This window comes from Prionailurus viverrinus, chromosome B1 (genome assembly GCF_022837055.1).
Source record: "Prionailurus viverrinus isolate Anna chromosome B1, UM_Priviv_1.0, whole genome shotgun sequence".
In the NCBI taxonomy this organism is placed as follows: Eukaryota; Metazoa; Chordata; class Mammalia; order Carnivora; family Felidae; genus Prionailurus; species Prionailurus viverrinus.
This window is the reverse complement of record NC_062564.1, coordinates 102,485,087-102,505,501: the sequence shown is the minus strand read 5'-3', so window position 1 is coordinate 102,505,501 and position 20,415 is coordinate 102,485,087. Positions and strand designations below refer to the sequence as shown.

Here is a 20,415-nt window from a genome sequence, read left to right as displayed (position 1 = left end):
GATTTTGATGGCTTCCTGTCGTACATTTACATCTTCCATCCATTTTGAGTATATTTTTGTGTATGGTGCAAGAAAGTGGTCCAGGTGCATTTTTCTGCATGTTCCTGTCCAGTTTCCCCAGCACCATTTGCTGAAGAGACTGTCTTTATTCCATTGGACATTCTTTCCTGCTTTGTCAAAGATTAGTTGGCCATATGTTTGTGAGTCCATTTCTGGCTTCTGTATTGTGTTCCATTGATCTGAGTGTCTGTTTATGTGCCAGTACCATACTATCGTGTTGATTACAGCTTTGTAATACATCTTGAAGTCCGGGATTGTGATGCCTCCAGGTTTGATTTTGTTTTTGAAAATTGCTGTGGCTATTTGAGGTCTTTTCTGGTTCTATACAAATCTTAGGATTGTTTGTTCTAGCTCTGTAAAGAATGCTGGTGTTATTTGGATAGTGATTGCTCTACATTTTAACATTTAAATCTATGTGTTGTTCATCAGGAGGAGCACAGCTTTGGTGAGGGTCGAAGAAGTTTCTCCTCCAAGTGCTTTTAAAAGAAATTCTCTGTTACAGAGGATGATATTCTCAAGATGCTCATAGTCACACGTTTCAAAAGTAAAGTTATAAGGGGCACCTGGGTGGCTCAGTTGGTTAAGCTTCCAACTCTTGGTTTTGGCTCAGATCGTCATCTTGCATTTGTGAGTTCAAGCCCCACATCAGGCTCTGTGCTGATAGTGCAGAGCCTGCTTGGGATTCTCTCTCTCTCCCTCTCTATCTCTCTCTTTCTCTCTGTCTCTACGTCTTCCCCACTCATGCTTGCTCTCTCAAAATAAATAAAACTTAAAAAAAATTAAGACACAATGCCAAATAGCAACGTAGGAATAAGCGGTTTGGTCTAGGTACGTTATTAATCTAGCATGATTCAGAGATAGAATTTAGAATATAGTATGTAGAGGATTGAATAGATTGCAAACTAAGCTTTTGATAAAAAGTTGGGCAGTATTATGGAATTTATTAAAATGGTGGATTATGTTCACTAATGAGACCTTAATTCTAGATATTATTTCCTACTGGTTAAAGGCAGATCCATGTACTTTGACAGTTAAGCAAGCAGGAAGTAGAGATAGTTGACATTTCTTGGTGAAAAATTTGAAAGTCTAATTGGAGTGTGTACCTGAATAGATAATTGCCACTAGCCTTCCAAGGAGATAGGCTAAGGTCTGTCTGTGGGTAAGGCTAAGATTTTCATGAGGAAGTTTTAGAACTGTTTTATTAGGAGAAAAGAGGAGTGTTCAAGTATAGAAATTCTGTGTCATTGAGCTTGGCTGGGATAATTTAATCCAGGAGCAGATTTAAAGTTGTCAGTTGTTCAGTTTAATCTTTTTTTTTTAAAAAAGGAAAAGCAGATCTGATTTGTTTACCATAGCTTTTGTTGTAAAATATTTCCTAGGTCATGAAATTAGTGATTTGGTTGTTGGCCAAAGACCAATTGATGAGGATATCCATCAAAAACCTTTATTTTGGTTTTTAGGATAGTTGATTTCAAGCCATGCTTTTGGAAAATAAGCAGGATCCATTGCTTCTTGATATGTGATGATACAGTGTTTAAATCAATACCGATCTGAATAATGAGGGATATATCTTTCTTATCCAGAGAAGTTCTTACATTGCTAAGAAGTGAAAGGATGACGGTAAAGTATGTCCCTTTCTGTCATTGTGTCACTTAGAAGTTTTAGCTTAATACACTCGAGTATTCTAAATTTGTAGCATCTAAATCTTATTTGTTTGTTAAATAAAGGAAATAGAAACCCCTGAACAATTTTTAAAAGGCCAGTAGACTATTTTATCTTTGTACTAAGTATTGATTCAAAGTATTACAAGGCCTTGGCAGCACTTCACACTATAGCTTTTTACTACAAATAGCATGTGTCCCAATTACATAATTAAATAAGTGCCTTTTTCCTAATTTCCCTTTGGAAAACAAGAAGACTCAATTGCTCAGGAGACTTAAGCAGTTTCCCAACATTCATTTACCCCTTTTCTCCATAAATTAACTGCTTATTAAATGAAGAGCCTTTTATATTTATAGTTTACATCTATCTAATTGAGTATTTTATTAACATATACTTTCAGGGAGTCCACTATGTAAATATTAGATGATAAGGAGTGTGAGAAAAAGATCTCTGCCTTCAAGGATAGAGCAATGTTAATATAGAGATGAGGTTTAAAAAGTCAACTGGTTATACCTTTCTGAAATTATATATAAATTACATTTTTTGCTTTGACTTTCAGCGTCATCAGAATAAATGAAACTTAAAATCTGCTTTTAAGATTCCCAGGAGAGATAAATATCATTCAGAGATCTAGTGTTACCAGAATTTAACCGTTTTAAATACTGCATTTAAGGTTTGACTGTTGATCAATTTTTCATAAAATTACAAAGAAATAACTGGATTCTTGACACATTTTTGTTTTCAGGGATTAATAACATTTTTTTGAAACCATCATTACATTTATTAATATAATTGATAAGTAATTTTATTTTGTGATGAAGACCCAGTATTTAGAATCTCGGGTTCTTCTACTACTTTCTAGTCTTGCAGTCTTGGGCTCTGACTACCAGGGTTGCTGTGAGGATTAAATGAGATTGGGTGAGTAGAGTGCCTAGAACAGTGGCTGGGACAGAGCATGTCTTCAATAGAGGTGAGCTGCTTTTATTATTATGAACATTGTATTACATGATGAAATGGAAGATTATTTAAAAAAAGAATTCACTATAAATTGAAAGTTTAAAAACCCATTATGTCTATTTAATGATTTAACTAATTTATTGAGCACCTCTTATGTATCAGACATTATTTTAGGCACCAGGGATGTAATAGTGAACACAATAGGAAAAATGCTTCTCTAGTGGAGTTTACATTCTAGTGGGGGGAAGTTACAATAAATAATAATTAATACAAAAAAAGTTGGGTACAGAGGATAGGTATTGTTGAGGGGCTCTTCCAGTATTTTAATATCAAATGTTTAGTGTTTGTCAGTGTTGTCAGAATACCCTCAGAGACTAATATCTTCTCTAGCTTTGTGCCTTGGTGTCCTTATTAAGTTAATGTAGTCACATTCATATCATGTCAGTTATATTGAAGGAAGAGAATTGCTTGTACATATCCAGAAAGTTAGTTATGAATGAGAGGAATCCTGTTTCCATTTTTATACGGTCACTTTGTTTATTCATCACCGCTGATCCAATTAGGAGCTACTCCAGACTCTTAATTTCCCCATTGCTGCTTCTGCAGCTCATCCAGTGGCTTTTATAGCGTGGTCCTAATCAGGGCATTTATATTCAGGAATCATGATAAACTATTCTGTAAGTAAATTTGAAAACAAATGATCTAAATGAGTTTTGAGGTAAATTTTGATTGAGTAATTTATGACCTTGAAGAATTGTATAATAATTAATTCCTACTTATATATATCACTGTGGGACTAGAAGAATATCCCATATTGTAGTTATTATGCTTCTACATGTGGGGTTTTCAAAAACTCTAAGATGTATTTGTGGATATTTTTGTTTTACTTAGGAGTATGATTTGTAGTAAGATGCTCTGTTATTTCATACAAATGAATCCTTTTATGTGCTGAGAATTGTCATAGGTACCGGGGATATAACAGTGAATAAAACAAGTCCCTTCTCTTACAGAGCTTTCTTCATTCAAGTTAGGAGGGATTCAGGTAATTAGCAAGTAAATATATATAGCATTGAGGAATGGGTGAGGAAAATATGGCATTGAGGAAAATAAAAACAGATTCAGTAAAATAGGAGTTCTGGTTTGCAGGGAGGGCACTGTTTTACATAGGGAAATCAGGGAATGCTTCATTGATTGGGAGTAGTTAAACAGAAACATGAAACAAGTAAGGAAATGAGTTGTAAATATCTGGGGGAAGAACATTTCCTGGTTGTTCTGTTCCTATTTAATTACCAAAATGGAGACCAGTTTATTTGAAGGGAAGATTAGGAGAGAAGAGAACGGTTTTTTTGTTTTTGTTTTTTTAAAATGTTTATTCATTTTTGAGAGAGAGAAAGAATGAGTGAGCAGGGGAGGGGCAGACAGAGCGGGAGACACAGAACTCAAAGCAGTCTCCATGCTCTGTGCTATCAGCATAGAACCTCACGGGCTTGAACTCATGAACTGTGAGATCATGACCTGAGCCAAAGTTGGATGCTTACCCGACTGAGCCACCCAGGCACTCCAAAGAGAATGGGTTTTATAGGTCACTCAAAGGACTTTGATATTAATATAAGTGGGAAGGGAAGCCATCAGAAAGTGAGGAAACGGAAGAGTGACATGACTTCAGTTAGGTTTTTGTAAGATGTGGCCAATGTGTAAGGCATTGGCATAAGGGGAATAAGGGCAAAAGCAGGGAGACTAGTTATGAGGCTTTTGTATTAAAACAGGTGCAAGTTGATGGTAACTTGGGCCAGAGTGGTGAGAAGTGGTTGGATTTTAGATGGATGTTGAAAGGAAGTCTGACAGAATTTGCTGATACTATCTGGACATGAAAGAAAGTGAGCGTTTTTTTTTGGCTCGAGCAATTGAAAAGATTGACATATTGATAAGATGAGGAATACTGTCGAGTAAGTTCAGGTGAGAAAATCAGATGTTTGGTTGGATATACCAAGTGTGAGATACCTGTCACCTGTCAACTTATCAAATTGGAGATATTTGAGTACTTTTCTGGATATTTGACCCTGGCATTTTGGGAAGAGGTTGTGGATAACTACTAAGGAAAGGTTTAAACCTTATGAGTGGTAGTGTTTGATGACTTACTTAAAAATGGATAATGATGTTTATTACTATCAAGTCTTAGAATACTTCAAATGTATTAAAATCCAGTGTTTCCTGTTCTTTTTATTTTATTTTAAGAATTTGACCTACAGCAAGAAGAAGGGGCAAAACACTTGACCGTAATAGTTTAGGGAGTTGCCTTAGTTTTTAATCCTGTGATAAATCTGAAGAAATAGGAGGGAACGTAGGTCAAGAGCTATTTTAAAAATACCAGAAAAGCTACAGCTTCTAAACATTGTTTTTTTTTTTTTTAAGGATTAGGTTTAACTTTTTCCCCCCTCAATTATCTTAGGAAATAATGAAGAAAAAATCTAGATTGGAATAGAACTAAAAGTATTAACTCTGTAAAAAATGAATGTTGTTAATACCAATTCTTCTCAAACTATTTCAAAAAATAGAAATGGAAGAAAAACTTCCAGACTCATTCTATGAGGCAAGTAGTATCTTGATTCCAAAAGCAGGAAAGGATCCCAGGCCAGTATCCCTGATGTACCCAGATGCAAAAAATCTTAACAAGATACTAGTAAATCAAATTCAACATTAAAAGAATTATTCACCATGATCAATTGGGATTCATTCCTGGGCTGCAGGGCTGGTTCACTATTTGCAAATCAGTCAGTGTGATACATCATATTAATAAAAGAAAGGAAAAGAATCATATGATCCTTGCAATAGATGCAGAAAAAGTATTTGACAAAATACCATATCCTTTCTTGATAAAAACCCTCAAGAAAGTAGGTATAGAAGGAACATACCATAACATCATAAAAGCCATATATAAAAGGCCCACAGCTAATATCATCCTCAATGGGGAAAAACTGAGAGCTTTTCCCCTGAGATCAGGAACAAGACAGGGATGTCCATTCTCACCACTGTTGTTTAACATAGTGTTGGAAGTCCTAGCCTCAACAATCAGACAACAGAAAGATATAAAAGCATAAAAATTGGCAAAGAAGAAGTTAAACATTCACTCTTGACAGATGACATGATACTCTACATGGAAAACCCAAAAGACTCCACCAGAAAACTGCTAGAACTTAAAAATGAATACAGCAAAGTCACAGAATATAAAATCAATGTACAGAAATTGGTTACATTTCTATACACCAATAGTGTAGCAGCAGAAAGAGAAATCAAGGAATGGATCCCTTTATAATTGCACCAAAAACTATAAAATACCTAGGAATAAACCTAACCAAAGAGATAAAAGATCTGTGTGCTGAAAACTTTAGAGAGCTTATGAAAGAAATTGAAGAAGACACAAAGAAATGAAAAAACACTCTGTGCTCATGGATTGAAAGAACAAATATTGTTAAAATGCCAATACTACCCAAAGCAATCTATACATTCAGTGCAATCCCTATCAGTATAACACCAGCATTCTTCACAGAGCTGAACACACAATCCTAAAATTTACCAGAACCAGAACAGACCCTGAGTAGCCAAAGTAATGTTTTTAAAAAGAAAACCAAAGCAGGAAACATCATAATTCCAGACTTTAAGCTATATTACAAAGCTGTAATCATCAAGACAGTATAGTACTGGCACAAAATCAGATACATAGATTAATAGAACAGAGTAGAGAATCCAGAAATGGACCCCACAAATGTATGGCCAACTAATCTTTGACAAAGCAGGAAAGTGTATCCAATGGAAAAAAGATAGTTTCTTCAGCAAATGGTGCTGGGAAAACTAGACAGCGACAAGTACAAGAATGAACCTGGACCACTTTCTTACACCATACACAAAAATAAACTTAAAATGGCTGAAAGACCTAAATGTGAGACAGGAAGCTATCAAAATCCTAGAGGAGAAAACAGGCAAGAACCTCTCTGACCTCGGCTGCAGTAACTTCTTGCTAGTTATGTCTCTGGATGCAAGGGTAATAAAAGCAAAAATGAACTATTGGGATCGCATGAAGATAAAAAGCTTCTGCACAGCAAAGGAAACAATCAGTAAAACTGAAAGACAGCTTACAGAATGGGGGAAGATACTTGCAAACAACATATTGGATAAAAGGTTAGTATCCAAAATCTATAAAGACCTTATCAAACTCAACACCCAAAAAACAAATAGCCCAATGAAGAAATGGGCAGAAGACATGAATAGACATTTATCCAAAGAAGAATCCATATGACTAACAGACATGTGAAAAGATGCTCAACATCACTCGTCATCAGAGAAATACAAATCAGAACCGTAATGAGATACCACCTCACACCTGTCAGAATGGCTAAAACTAACAACACGGGAAACAACAGATGTTGGCAAGGGTAGAGAAAGGGGAACCCTTTGATACTGGTGCAGCCACTCTGGAAAACAGTATGGAGATTCCTGAAAAAATTAAAAATAGAGCTACCCTACGACCCAGCAATTGCACTACTAGACATTCAGGATGAATACAAAAATGGTGATTCGAAGGGCACATGCACCCCAATGTTTATAGCAGCTGTATGAACAATAGCCAAATTATGTAAAGATAATGCACCCCAATGTCCATTGACTGATAAATGGATAAAGAAGAGATATATATATACACACATACACACACACACATATACATACAATGGAATACTACTCAGTGATCAAAAAAGAAGGACATCTTGCCATTTACAGCAACATGGATGGAACTAGAGTGTATTATGCTAAGTGAAATAACTTAGAGAAAGACAAATATATGAATTAACTCATGTGGAATTTAAGAAACACAACAGATGAACATTGATGAAGGAAAGGAGAAATAAGGTAAAAACAGAGAAGGGGGCAAACCATAAGAGAGTCTTAAATACAGAGAACAAACAGGGTTGCTGGAAGGGAAGTGGGTCAGGGGATGGGCTACATGGGTGATGGGCATTAAGGAAGGCACTTGTTGAGATGAGCACTGGGTGTTAAATTTAAGTGATGAATCACTGGGTTCTGCTCCTGAAACCAATACCACACTTTATGTTAACTAACTAGAATATAAATAAATAAATTTAAAAAAAAATGGAAGTTTTTGATTCATTTTCCATAGTTTGAGGTATGAATAATAGTTTTTTTTCATTTGTTTATTTAAAATAAAATTTATATTTATTTAGGGTACTTGACATTTCATATGCTTTTTTGTTTGCTAGCTAACTGAAGAAGAAATTAATTTTGGTGAAATCTGGTACATTACTAAAGGTGTATATCTCATATAAAAAAAAGAGGGCGGCAAACCATAAGAGACTCTTAACTATAGAGGACAAACTGAGGGATGCTGGAGGGGAGGTGGACTGGGGATGGGCTAAATGAGCGATGGGTATTAAGGAAGGCACTGGTTGTGATGAACAGTGGGTGTTATATGTAAGTGATGAATCACTGAATTGTACTCCTGAAAACAGTATTACAGTATATGTTAACCAACTAGAATTTAAATAAAAACTTGAAAAAATAAAAATAAACCACAGTGTAAGCTACTATAATGAAAGTTAATAACAGTTCTCCATAGTTCTTCTAACTGATCATATCTAATTTAATTGTCCTTCAGTTGAATTTGATAGGGAGAAAAATGGATAAAGGTTAAGAAAAGCACTCTCAAAAAAACAAACAAAACCCTAAAAACCCCTTGTATAACATAAGAAGAGCATACAAAATAAAACACTGACTATGGTACCTTTTTCCTGACCATCTTTGGTTGACCTGTGATGCACTGTCTTAGATTATTTCTTCAGGAAAAACAAGTGCTTCATTAATCTCTTTTGTAGTTGGATTTATTAATTACTCTTGTTACTTATGTTTATGGTAATTATATCTTTTATTTGAGAAGATTATTATTTGAAGTTTCCAGTTTATAAGATCTTGGTTTTAGTATTGTGTAGTTTTTAAAAATAAACTAGTTTTTGGGAAAAGTCTTAGTTTCTATGAGGTAAAAATTTAAATACTAATGTGTTGTTTAAATGCATCATGCTTTGAACATTTTACTATTTATATTTTACTGTAATTTTATTGTTAGGATAAAGTTTTACTTTTAGTCTGTAAATGGCACTTTGCTATTATTCTTTGCATGAAGTCTTTAAATTCTGTCATTACACAGAATTTAGAAATTCAGGTTGTTTTAGAATGCTAAGTTGAAATATTATAGTAACATCAGCTTTTTTCTTTCTCTTTCTGTTATTTTATATACTTTAAAAACTTTTATGTTTATATATTTTTATGAATTATGTGTTATATAAATTAAATATATATTTTTAAAAATTTAAGATTCTCTTTATCATAGAATTCTGTTTAAAATAAATTGAGTTAGTTTAGCTGTGAATGATTTTAATAAAACCTTTGACTAAAGCTTTTAAAAAGTTGACTAAAAACCTTTTTTTTTGTAATTGGTATCTTTAGATCCAAAGGCAGAAACCAGATTATACATCACAGTCAATGACTTTGAATTTCATGTCTATAATCGTTCGGATCTTTATGGACGTCTTCAAGAATTGTTTGGTTTGGAACCAACAATAATTCCACCCAAGAAAGAGGATGATAAATCACGGGAAAATGGAAGAACAAGAGCCCAGTCTAAAATTGAAAGGTTCATTGTCACACTTGAATTTTATTGATCTCCAACATTTAATCATTTGCTTTTACTAGAATATCACTGATGCTACTCACCTAAACATAGCCTAATCTTTTTTTGTAGTTTGACTAAGACTTGTATTTACAAATAATTCTACAATTCTTTTATAAGTTCGAATATTACAGAATTATATAATATAAAAAGCAGTCCTTTTCTGCTTTACTAGTGCTATTTTTCTCCACATTGATGACTGTTGTTATCCATTTGGTTTTTTTTCCTTTTGAATGCATGCACATGAATATATACACATGTATATACATTTAAGGTGCATATACAAATATATGATTTTGTTTCATCTGTTTCTGGGCTTTCTAAGCTGTTACATTGACCTATGTGTCTATTTTTTCACCAGTACAACACTGTCTTGATTGCTGTAGTTTCTTTTTTTTTTTTTTTTATTGTTTCATTACTTTATATACGTGTCAAAGTTTACCAAATTGTTAACTTTGTTAATTGTTAGATAAGTGCATTTTTTTGCATGTCATTTATACAAATTATACCTTAACAGAGCTTTGAGAAGTGGTCTAAAATATAAGCCCAGATATCCTTCTTTTCTTAGGAAATTAGGTTGGCATTGATCACTGTAGTTTTAAGCGAAGTCTTGAAGTCAGGTAGTGTCAGTCCTCCAACTTTGTTGTTTTCCTTCAATGGTGTGTTGGCTATTCTGGGTCTTTTGCTTCTCTATGTAAACTTTAGGATCAATTTGTTAATATCCATAAAGCAACTTTCTGGGATTTCGGTTGGGATTGTATTGAATCTGTAGATCAAGTTGGGAAGGACTAACATCCTGATCATATTGAGTCTTCCTATCGATTAACATGGGATATCACTCCATTTATTTGATTCTTTGATATCTTTCGTCAGAGTTTTATAGTTTTCCTTATGTACATCTTCTCTATATATTGTTAAATTTATATGTAAGTATTTCATTTTGTGGGTGCTAGTGCAAATGGTATTGTGTTTTAAATATCAAATTTCAGGGGCTCCTGGGTGGCTCAGTCGGTTGGGCAGCTGACTTTGGCTCAGGTCATGATCTCACAGCTTGTGAGTTCGAGCTCCACATCGGTCTCTGTGCTGACAGCTCAGAGCCCGGAGCCTGCTTTGGATTCTGTGTCTCCCTCTCTCTACCCCTCCCACACTCATGCTCTGTTTCTCTCTCTCTCTTTCAAAAATAAACATTAAAAAAATTTTTTTTAAATATCAAATTTCACTTGTTCATTGCTGGTATATAGGAAAGTGATGGACTTTTGTATAATATTAACTTTGAATTCCACAACATTGCTATTAATTGCTTATTGTTTCCAGGAGTCTTTTTGTCAGTTCTTTCAGATAGTCTATACAGATTGTGTCAGATTGTGTTATCTGCAAACATAGAAAGTCTTATTTCTTCCTTTCCTACCTCAATCTACTCCAGCCTCAGTAAACAACTTCTGTGTTGCATATGTTTCTTCTCTATGGAAGACTCTTGATATTCTTTGCCTAACTCATTCACCCTTCATGTCCCAGTTGCCTCTGACCCTTCTTTGTGTGCCCACCGAATTCTGTTGTTCCCTATGGTAACACTTCTTGCACTAAAATTGCCTCTTACCTATTCTTACTCCTATTCTAGGCTACAAATTCCCTCAAAATAGAACAGTTGTCATATTCTCAATATCCCCAGTCTCAGCTCAGTGCCTGGGACAGAATATCCATTAAATATATAATTGAGAATAAATGCCCTCATCTACTTAAAAAACTATTACGTATGCAAGGCTATCTCAGCATTCAAAAATCAACAGGCTAAAAATGAAAAATCAAATGATCATATCAATAGATGCAGAAGAAGTATGTTACAAAATCCAGCCCCCATTCATGATTAAAATCTCACTGTAAACTAGGAATAGAGAACTTCTTTGACTTGATAAAGAATATCTACAGAAACCCTACAGTCAACAATAGACTTAATGGTGAGAAACTAGAAACTTTCCCACTAACATCAGGTACAAAGCAAGGATGTTCCCTCTCACCACTCTTTTCCACTCCCAAGTACTACCTATTGCAATAAGAAAATGAAATAAAAGTTATACATTTTGAGAAGGAAGAAAGATGTGACAATTCAGGGAAAAGATTATCATCAATTGGGTTGTTAACAAGAAGGGAGAAAGGTGGATGGATTCCATATATACTTAAGTAAATGAATGTGTTAGACAGTGATAGATTAGATGTGCAGAATGAGTAAGAAGGAGGAGTCAGTAATGAATCCAGCTTATAATTTAATCAGTGGTCATACTCAGGGAACCTTAGAGAAAGAAGTTAGAGGGGAAGGTAGTGGGGTCCGTTTCAAATTTAGTTTTAGGTACTGAGGACTACCTTAGTGGAGATGGCTTCAGAAGTGTGATTTAGGAGTTACTGGGTTATTGAAGAGATATGCCTTGAGTTCTCATCTGAAATCTTTAGTGATTTGTTGTGAAATTTGGTATCTTAAACTTTTTGTACTTTGTGAGCGGCCACTTTCTTTTCCTTATTCTTGGCCTATCATTTTCATTTAATTAAATTAAATTAATTAATTAATTAATTAATTTATTATTTGATGTTTATTTATTTTTGAGAGAAAGAGAGCACGAGCATGGGAGGGTATAATAGCGAGGTATAATAACAAAACTGTTTTTAGAGTGACAAGTTTTAATGACAGAAGTATAAATTATGATATGCTCTCATTACATTAATCATTATACTCATTGTATTACAACATGACATAAGACAACCTGAATTATTATTTTTTAAGGCAACTTAAATTATCAAAAAAAACTTGGTATATCATAGAGTGCATTCCAAGAGCTATTTAAAGATATTAGTATTGTTAGATGCTGTCATTATTTTGTTTACTGGAGTAGTCGTTAGATGTATTTGGAATGTTACAGCTGGTATTAATGTGTATTGTGAAGAAGCCAAGTGTATTCTTGGCTATTTAAGTTTTTCTTATGTGTGTCAATTTATTTTTTTTCCTCAGAGTTAAAGTGAAAACAGAATCTCAAGACCCCACATCTTCATGGAGATCACTCATTCCAGTTATAAAAGTCAATGTGAGCACAGTAAGTAAATTCTGCTGCAATGAATGTTTGGTGGGTTAATAACAGAGCCTCTTATTTTTGCAAAAAAAATTTTCACTTAAGAAAATAAAGTAATTTTTAGAGTTGTTTTGGTTCCAAAGTTCTTAAAGTGTGAAAGAATTATTTTAACACTAATACTATCATAGCACAAATTTATTAGGTTGTTAGGGCTATTTATTCAAAAGTACTTAAATTTCTTTAAACACTAGTCTAAATTGATCAGTGGGGTAGTGTGAATAGTATATAGTGCTAAGGTGGAATCTTTTAGTTCTTGTTTGAAATGTCTGTTATTAGGTCAATGAAGGAAAAAATATGGCCTGTATATTATGTCATAATATCTCTTGTCTACTTTTTAGGGACGTTTGGCCTTTGGAAATCATTACCAACCTCAAACTCTATGTATCAACTTTGATGATGCTTTCTTAACTTATACTACAAAACCACCTTCCAGTCATCTTGACCAATTTATGCATATTGTGAAAGGAAAGCTTGAAAATGTTCGAGTCATGCTTGTTCCCAGTCCAAGATATGTTGGTCTTCAAAATGATGAGTAAGAAAGTTATAAAAACTTATTTATATCCAATGTAGATATCAGAATCTTTAGCATCCTTTTAAGTTTTTTGGTACAAATTGGGCAATAATTAGGTATATTCTCTGTTAAATCAGCAGTGTAATTTTACTTTATAAGATGAATGGATATACTCTTCATGGATGAACTCTAATTTTAAATATTTTGGTAAAAGATAATACCTATAATGGTACCTTTCTCCTTCTCACTGTATTTGGGAAACTTATTTTGGGCAATTACGCCTACATGTTTGTATGTTAGAAAATATACATTACAGGTATATTTGTATTTCCAGAAGGGATGAATTAATAGTATATTCAACCAATGCAGTATAGTGGAGTACTATTTTGAGTTAATGAAAAGTTGAAAATTGAATCCAAATTACTCTTGGAAAACTGACAGTTTTAGAACTCACTTAACAGGTAAGTTCTGGTCAGTTTTCTGTCTAGCTTTTCATATTTGTTTTGTCTTCATGAAGTAGTTGCTTCACATTGTATGAATGATACCCACTAGACACATTGTGTGAAGGATGCATGCTAGACTCACCCTCATTGTGGTGGGATGCTTTCATATGATTGGAATGGAACTCTGAAGAAACAGCAGACACATTACTCTCATCTGACTCCAGGCCACAGGCTCATGGGGGGATAAGAGCTCTCATGTCTTTATGTCATTATCAATCTCTGTTCTTTTTTGTGATGGAGACTCCGTGGTTGCATTTGTGTAATTTATATGTGTATATAATGGGTTTCTACTACGTCACAGCTTTTATCTTTGTGTGTAGGCAATATAAAGTTTATGAAGTTATAAGAAGCATGATTATTCCTTCTTAGTTCTAACTTTTGGCTAGCTTGCTATTAGATTTTCTGGGGATTGGGTAGAATGCTGGAGAGGTTTTCCTTACTTTAGTACCAGGGAGGCTTTGTGTTTAGCTCTTCTCACTCTTCATAATCACAGATTTTGCTAAACATCTTATAGAATGTGGGCTGTGTACACATTTCTATATTTATAGGTAAAAATTATAATATTGAATAAATCGGAATTTTGTGAAGATTACAAGAGTAAGATAAAAGAAGTTTTGCTATTAATTTTTGTAAAAAGATTTAAAATTGTAGTTTTCACTCTTCAGAAGTAAGTGTGGAGATTAAATGATGATATTAAACATTAACTTTTGTCATTTAATACATATTCTTAAAGTTTATTTTGAGAGAGAGTGAGTCTGCACATGAGTGGGGGAGGAGCAGAAAGAGAGGGAGAGAGAGAATCCCAATAGGCTCTGCACTGTCAGCATGGAGCCTGACACGGGGCTGTATCCCACAAACCACCACAAACTGAGAGATCATGACCAGAGCCGAAATCAAGAGTCAGACCTTAACTGATGAGCTACCCAGGTGCCCCATTTAATACATACTTAGAAGAATATTGCTGAATTTGTGTATATTATCTGATGACTGAGAAGTTAATTTTGCTATGGAAGGAAGATATGGTGGTGTATGGATGACAAAGAGAAGGATTGCTGAATCAAAGCAAATAAAAATTAGTAGTTTGTGAGAAAGTGATTGTAGAGAGACATTCATTCCAGAATGTTTTCAAGTTGATCAACTAAATATTCTTGGAAATAGATAATATAAAGTTGTTAAAAATAAAAATGACAACATTTTTTAATTTAATATTTCTGAAAGATTAAAGTTTATTTTACAAATATATAAAATATTTCTTATTCAGTTGTAAGGTATTAATATAAAATGGTTGAATTTTAAGTTTAATTGTAAATTTTTATTGCAAATGCAGAATATAATTATTCTGATTCTTGTTCTTCTATTGTATTTAATTAAACTTTGTTTAAATTGATTTCTCTCGTTTAAAACTTAAAAAATATAAAACAAATTTTTTTTCTTTCTGAAACTAATATATTGACTAAAAATTTTTCAGTACCACTTTATTACTTAGTCTAACATGGAATATTCTTTAGTCTAGCTATGGAATACTTAGTTGTCCATGTGAAAGATGTTTACCCTTTTCAAGATGCTACAGTTGATTACTTTTTAGATTTTTTTCTCTCTCTGTTTTCTCCTATTACTACCATAATTAGAATACTGAACATTTTATATTCTGGAGATGTACTTAGTTTGCCTTCTCCCCTCCTTCTTCTAGGCCACCAAGATTAATGGGAGAAGGTTTTGTGGTGATGCAGTCAAATGATGTTGACATCTACTACTACATGGATGAACCAGGTATTACTCTTCTAAAGTGTGTTTCGTAGCTACAATTCTCTTTCTTCTATGAAATATTGATATTTAATAATGATGTCTTAAGTCTCCTTAGTTACGATAAAATAAATATCAATAAATGGTAAATGTGGATGTAAGAATGCTTACCTAAAGAACGTCTGTGTCATTTGTCAAAAATTGAATATTTATTTCAGACCAAAGGAGAACAATCTAGGAATCTTTGGTTCAATTCTGGTTTTACAAGTATACCTCAAAAATTGTGAATGTAAATGACCTTGGGTGAAAACCTTTAGAGAATGTGGTGACAGCTAAGGTAGTTTACACTGCTTAAGAAAAAAAATCATAGTATATTAGATTTGAGGCTTGAAGTTTAAGGATTGAAATCTAGCTGGTTAGAGTACTTCACAGGTGGTTTGAGTTTTATAAAAGTAGCTAAACATTAGATTTTTACCTGTTTTTACCTACTTCTGGCCTTTTTATGCCTTTCATGGGATTTGTGAGGTCAGGGTATTTTCAAAATGAAACTAGAATGTTATTTGCCTTTTTCACCATATTGACACTGTTGGTACAAAAGCAATAATGGGTAAGCTGATGGTACTTTAGCATATACTGTTAATCACTGTCTTTTTCACTGCCACACATTTATAGTAGAACAACAAATCCCAGTATCACTTTAAAATGTCTTTGATTAAGCAGTAATAATTATTTTTATCAAATCTTGACCCTTGAGTAATCTTTTCAATATTTGGTGTGATAAAATGGCAAGTACATATAATGCAAATGCACAGTATACCAAAGTATACTGATGTTTGGAGGAAAAGCACTTGGATAGTTGAGTTCTACCCACACTATTTGCTCTTTTCATGGAGCACTGGTTTCACTTGAAGGAGCAGCTAGGGACAAACTATGATTTTGAGTTTTCATATAAAAATTAGAATTTTAGAAAATTTGGGGCTGCCAGTGTGAGTGGGAGGATTTTTCTGATGAAACCAACAGTGATATTAACAAATTGATTTTTAAAATGTTTAATAATGAAGTTTGTCAATATTTGGGAAACATATATCTCTGTGAACCAGTATTTTCCAAATGCATGATATTACAAAGTCATGCCATGGTTAAAAGATCTATTCAAAGTATAAGAGAGATAAGTAAATTTTAATGTATCAGGGTACAAAAAATGCAGTGATAGGGTTTCAGATTCCACATTGCAGCTAACTTGTAAGAAACTACCACATGCTGAGTTTTGGTGTAGTGTCAGAGAAGCATACCCAAAATTATCTGCAAAAGCTGTTAAAATACCTATTTGTTTGAGGCTAGGTTTTCTTTATATACTTGAACAACAGATTAAATACAGAAGCAGCTATGTGAATTCACTTATTTTCTATTAAGCTGGACATTAAAGAGATTTGCCAAAATAAAAACAATGCCAACACTTATTACCAAATTAATTTGTTTTTGAAAATATGGTTATTTTTCATTAAAAAGTATTTTCATTAAAAATGGAATTAAAATTTCATTTAAAAAAATTTTTCATATTCTCATTAAATTTTATTAAGCATTTCATTATTTCAACATGTAGTTAGTTTAGTTTTATTAAACATGTCAACATGTAGTGAGTTCTTTGTTACTTTAAAAGTAAAGTTTATAAAAATTGCTCAATTTCAATTTTGAATGCAGTAAATTTTGATAGAGATAACACCAAAAAACCCCACTTTGCATCTTCAGTAATTTTATGACTGTAAAGAATTACTGAGATCAAAAAATTTTTAGAACTCTTGATCTAGGGAATCTTTTAACAGTAATTTTAAGTAATTGCCTCTATATTGTGTATTCTGCAATACAGGACTTGTTCCAGAAGAAACGGAAGAAAATACTGAAGGAGAAATGAGCAGTGAGGATTGCAAATTACAAGATTTGCCTCCATGTTGGGGATTGGATATAGTTTGTGGTAAAGGAACAGATTTCAACTATGGGCCATGGGCCGATAGGCAGAGGTACTTGAGTAAATTATATTTATAGTCAGTCTTTAAGTGTATTAAGACAACACTATAATTTTTATAAAAAGTAGCTTAATATTTTTATAAGATATTTTATTATGGCAGGGTAAGGTATGGTATCACTAAACATTTTAATTCAAATTATAACTTGTTTGTAGAGAAATTGGCATAAGCAAATTCATTCTAAAGGAGGGGCTAATTCATTAGAAAAATGGTGAATGAAGAGCATATTTATTGATTCCTATGTTTTGTCTTTTGTGTATAATCAATGAATATGCCTGGAGTTGTTGGGGCTGTGGAGATTCAGAGATAAAAGACATCTATCATTTAGTTTTAGTGAGGAAAAAGAAACGGAAGTGTTCTATTAAGTGCTGTAAGACAGGTAAAGGAAAAGCCTCAATGAAGAACTTAGAAAGGTACTGTACTAGTTTGCCAAGACTGCCGTGACAGTACCACAGACTGTGTGGTTTAAACAACAGACATTATTCACAGTTTTGGAGGTTAGACTTCTTAGATCAAAGTGTTGGTAGATTTGGTTCCTTCTGAGGGTGGCTGTGAGGAAAGAGTGCATTCAAGGCTTTTCTCCTTGGCTTGTTGATGGCCATCTTCTCTCTGGCCTTCCCATGGTCTTCCCTTTTGTATGTCTTGTAGGCCTCCCTGTCCACATTTCCTTGTCTTAGAAGAACCCCAGTCATATTGGATTAGGGCCCACCATGATGGCCTCATTTTAACTTAATTACTCTCTAAAGATCCTATCTCCAAACATTAAATTCTCAAGTCCTCAAGATTGGAACTTCAACATATGAATTTTTAGGGGGACATAGTTCTTCCCATAACAGATACATAATTCATCAGAGGAGAGAAGAATTGGGGAAGACTTTTTAGTAGAGGTAACATGTAAGTTGAATTTTGAAACCTAAGTAGGAGTTAGCCAAGAAAGGAAGAGGAGTACAAATAATGGAGGCAAAAGAAGAGTTCTGCAAATGCATGATGACAGTGGAGATTTGTCTTAAAGTTTATATAGTTTGTTAGGAGATTTGTCGATAGTTAAGATATAGAAATTTTATAGTAGAGGTAATGGACAGTGTCTGAAAATTTTTTTTTTATGTTTTATTCATTCTATTAATTTTGAAGTAATTCTAATTTTTTTACTTAATGAAGAATTTTAAGCAAAGAAGGGGACATTTACCACTAATTATGAAGCAACATGTAAATTTTTATATAAATAGACATTGCCTAAAGTTAGTTTAGTTTTTTTGTTCATAAATTAGCTTGAATGGAGAAATACAAGGTAAATTGTTCACTGAAGCAGGTATTAACTGGGCAATTGATGGACTAATGAAGAGTGCTGATAGTGACTTGATAATACTGACTCTTTTAATACTTGTTTTAAAAAATGCTTTCTACCCAGCACTGTTAGAAGAAGTATATACTTGTTAACTGGAATGTTCTGTTAATCTTGGTATCTCTAGCATGTAGGAATATCTGCCCCATTAAATATGGGTAATATGCTAATACAGTACTTCATTGAGTTCTGGGTTAGGTTATTTGTTAGACTTGAAAGTAAACAACTTAAAATTTCAGGTTAGAAAACAAATGCTTTTCAAATTACTGGATTAAAATTTTCCTTTTATGATAAGGTTTTTTCCTGTATTACGGGAAAAATACAGCCATGCTGTATATATAGTGGAATAGTTGGAAATTAGGGTTTTTACATCCCATTAAGTAACAGTTACAAAATGTTATATTTGAAAGGAAAAAATTAAAAATCCCTGTTTTTTAATGCAGATACATAAAATATTTTTGCATTTCTAAGACTTCAATAAAGTGTGATTATTTTTAAATTATATTAATTTTATTACATTAAAAAATATTAGAATATATTTACATGAAAATCCAAACAAATTCTTTTACTGTATAACCGTATTCACTTCTGAGGTGATCTTTGTATTACATAGAGAAATGACAATGAAGTTAATATAAAAGAAAAATTTGCTTTATGAACTGTTTTCAGTCGATCTTGCCATGCTAGGAGAGAACAGCAATACCTTTTTTAATCTGGACTTAGCAAAATATCCATGTTTATTTAAAAAACAGAAAAGAAAAAAGAAAAGTTATTGTAATACTTTGCTTCTCACTTACATGTACAAATGGTGCATTTCCTCAATTGTAGCCATTTCCTTTTCTTCTTCCCCATTTTGAGTTTCTATATAAATATGAATTATAATCAGAAGTGAATAGTAAAGTCAGTTTTCTTAGCATCTGCTAAGACGTAAGAAATTTAGGAAGAAATCTTAAGTACTTTGCTATTGGATGGTTCCCTCAGTTTTGTGAAGTTTTTGATTTCTGATGTAGAATGACTTTTTAGCTTGTAGATTTTGACTTCATTTCTACCACCTTTACATGATTTTCTGAATCTAAGATATTCAGCTTTTCCTTCATGATATTTTCTTAGAGTTTTCATGACAGAGTTTTTATGAGATTTGTACTTAATCCTTAGATGATAATTACAATAATGCAAACATTCCTGACATTGTCTAGTTTCTTACTGCTTTCACGTAAGTACTTTCATTATATTTTCACAATTGATTCTCATAACCGAGTGAGGTACACAGGACAGATATGGTAAACTTATTATACCTTTGAGAAAATGGAGATGCAGAGAGGTTCAGTGATTTGGGCAAGATGATGCTATAACATCTAGAGCTGAGATTCAAACCAACCCTTTAAGTCCACTGTTCTTTTCATTATATCCTGCTACCCACCAAATAGTCCATTTTCATCTAATGATCATATTGAATTTTTTTTTGTCTTTTTTGTCTTTAATAGTCTTAGTTTTATATATCTGTGTGTTGTAGCCAAAACATTTGCAGGACTTTATTTTCTTTTCACACACACTTACTTAATCATGGCAAGTTAATAGTCTATGATGGGTGAGTTTGAAAATGTTGTTCTGTTCATCTAATTTTTCCCAATCTTATTTATTCCAAGTACCATTTTCTGTTACTGGCAACTCTGTTTTCAACCCTTCCTGTTTAAAATCCATAAATTGGCACCTTCTCTGAATTATGAATAACATTACATAATTTTGACTGACATAGGAGACTGA

At 33.1% G+C, this 20,415-nt stretch overlaps 1 protein-coding gene across 10 annotated transcripts in view; it reads left to right on the top strand.

Moving 5' to 3' along the window:
• Window positions 1–20,415, top strand: part of BLTP1 (bridge-like lipid transfer protein family member 1) — a 212,266-nt gene that overhangs the window by 25,704 nt on the left and 166,147 nt on the right. For all 10 annotated transcript variants that reach the window (XM_047855118.1, XM_047855120.1, XM_047855121.1 and 7 more), the window contains 5 exons: window positions 9,190–9,376; window positions 12,411–12,492; window positions 12,867–13,060; window positions 15,233–15,312; window positions 17,153–17,303. In XM_047855118.1, the coding sequence (XP_047711074.1) occupies window positions 9,190–9,376; window positions 12,411–12,492; window positions 12,867–13,060; window positions 15,233–15,312; window positions 17,153–17,303 (694 nt within the window). The remainder of the gene's footprint in view (window positions 1–9,189; window positions 9,377–12,410; window positions 12,493–12,866; window positions 13,061–15,232; window positions 15,313–17,152; window positions 17,304–20,415) is intronic.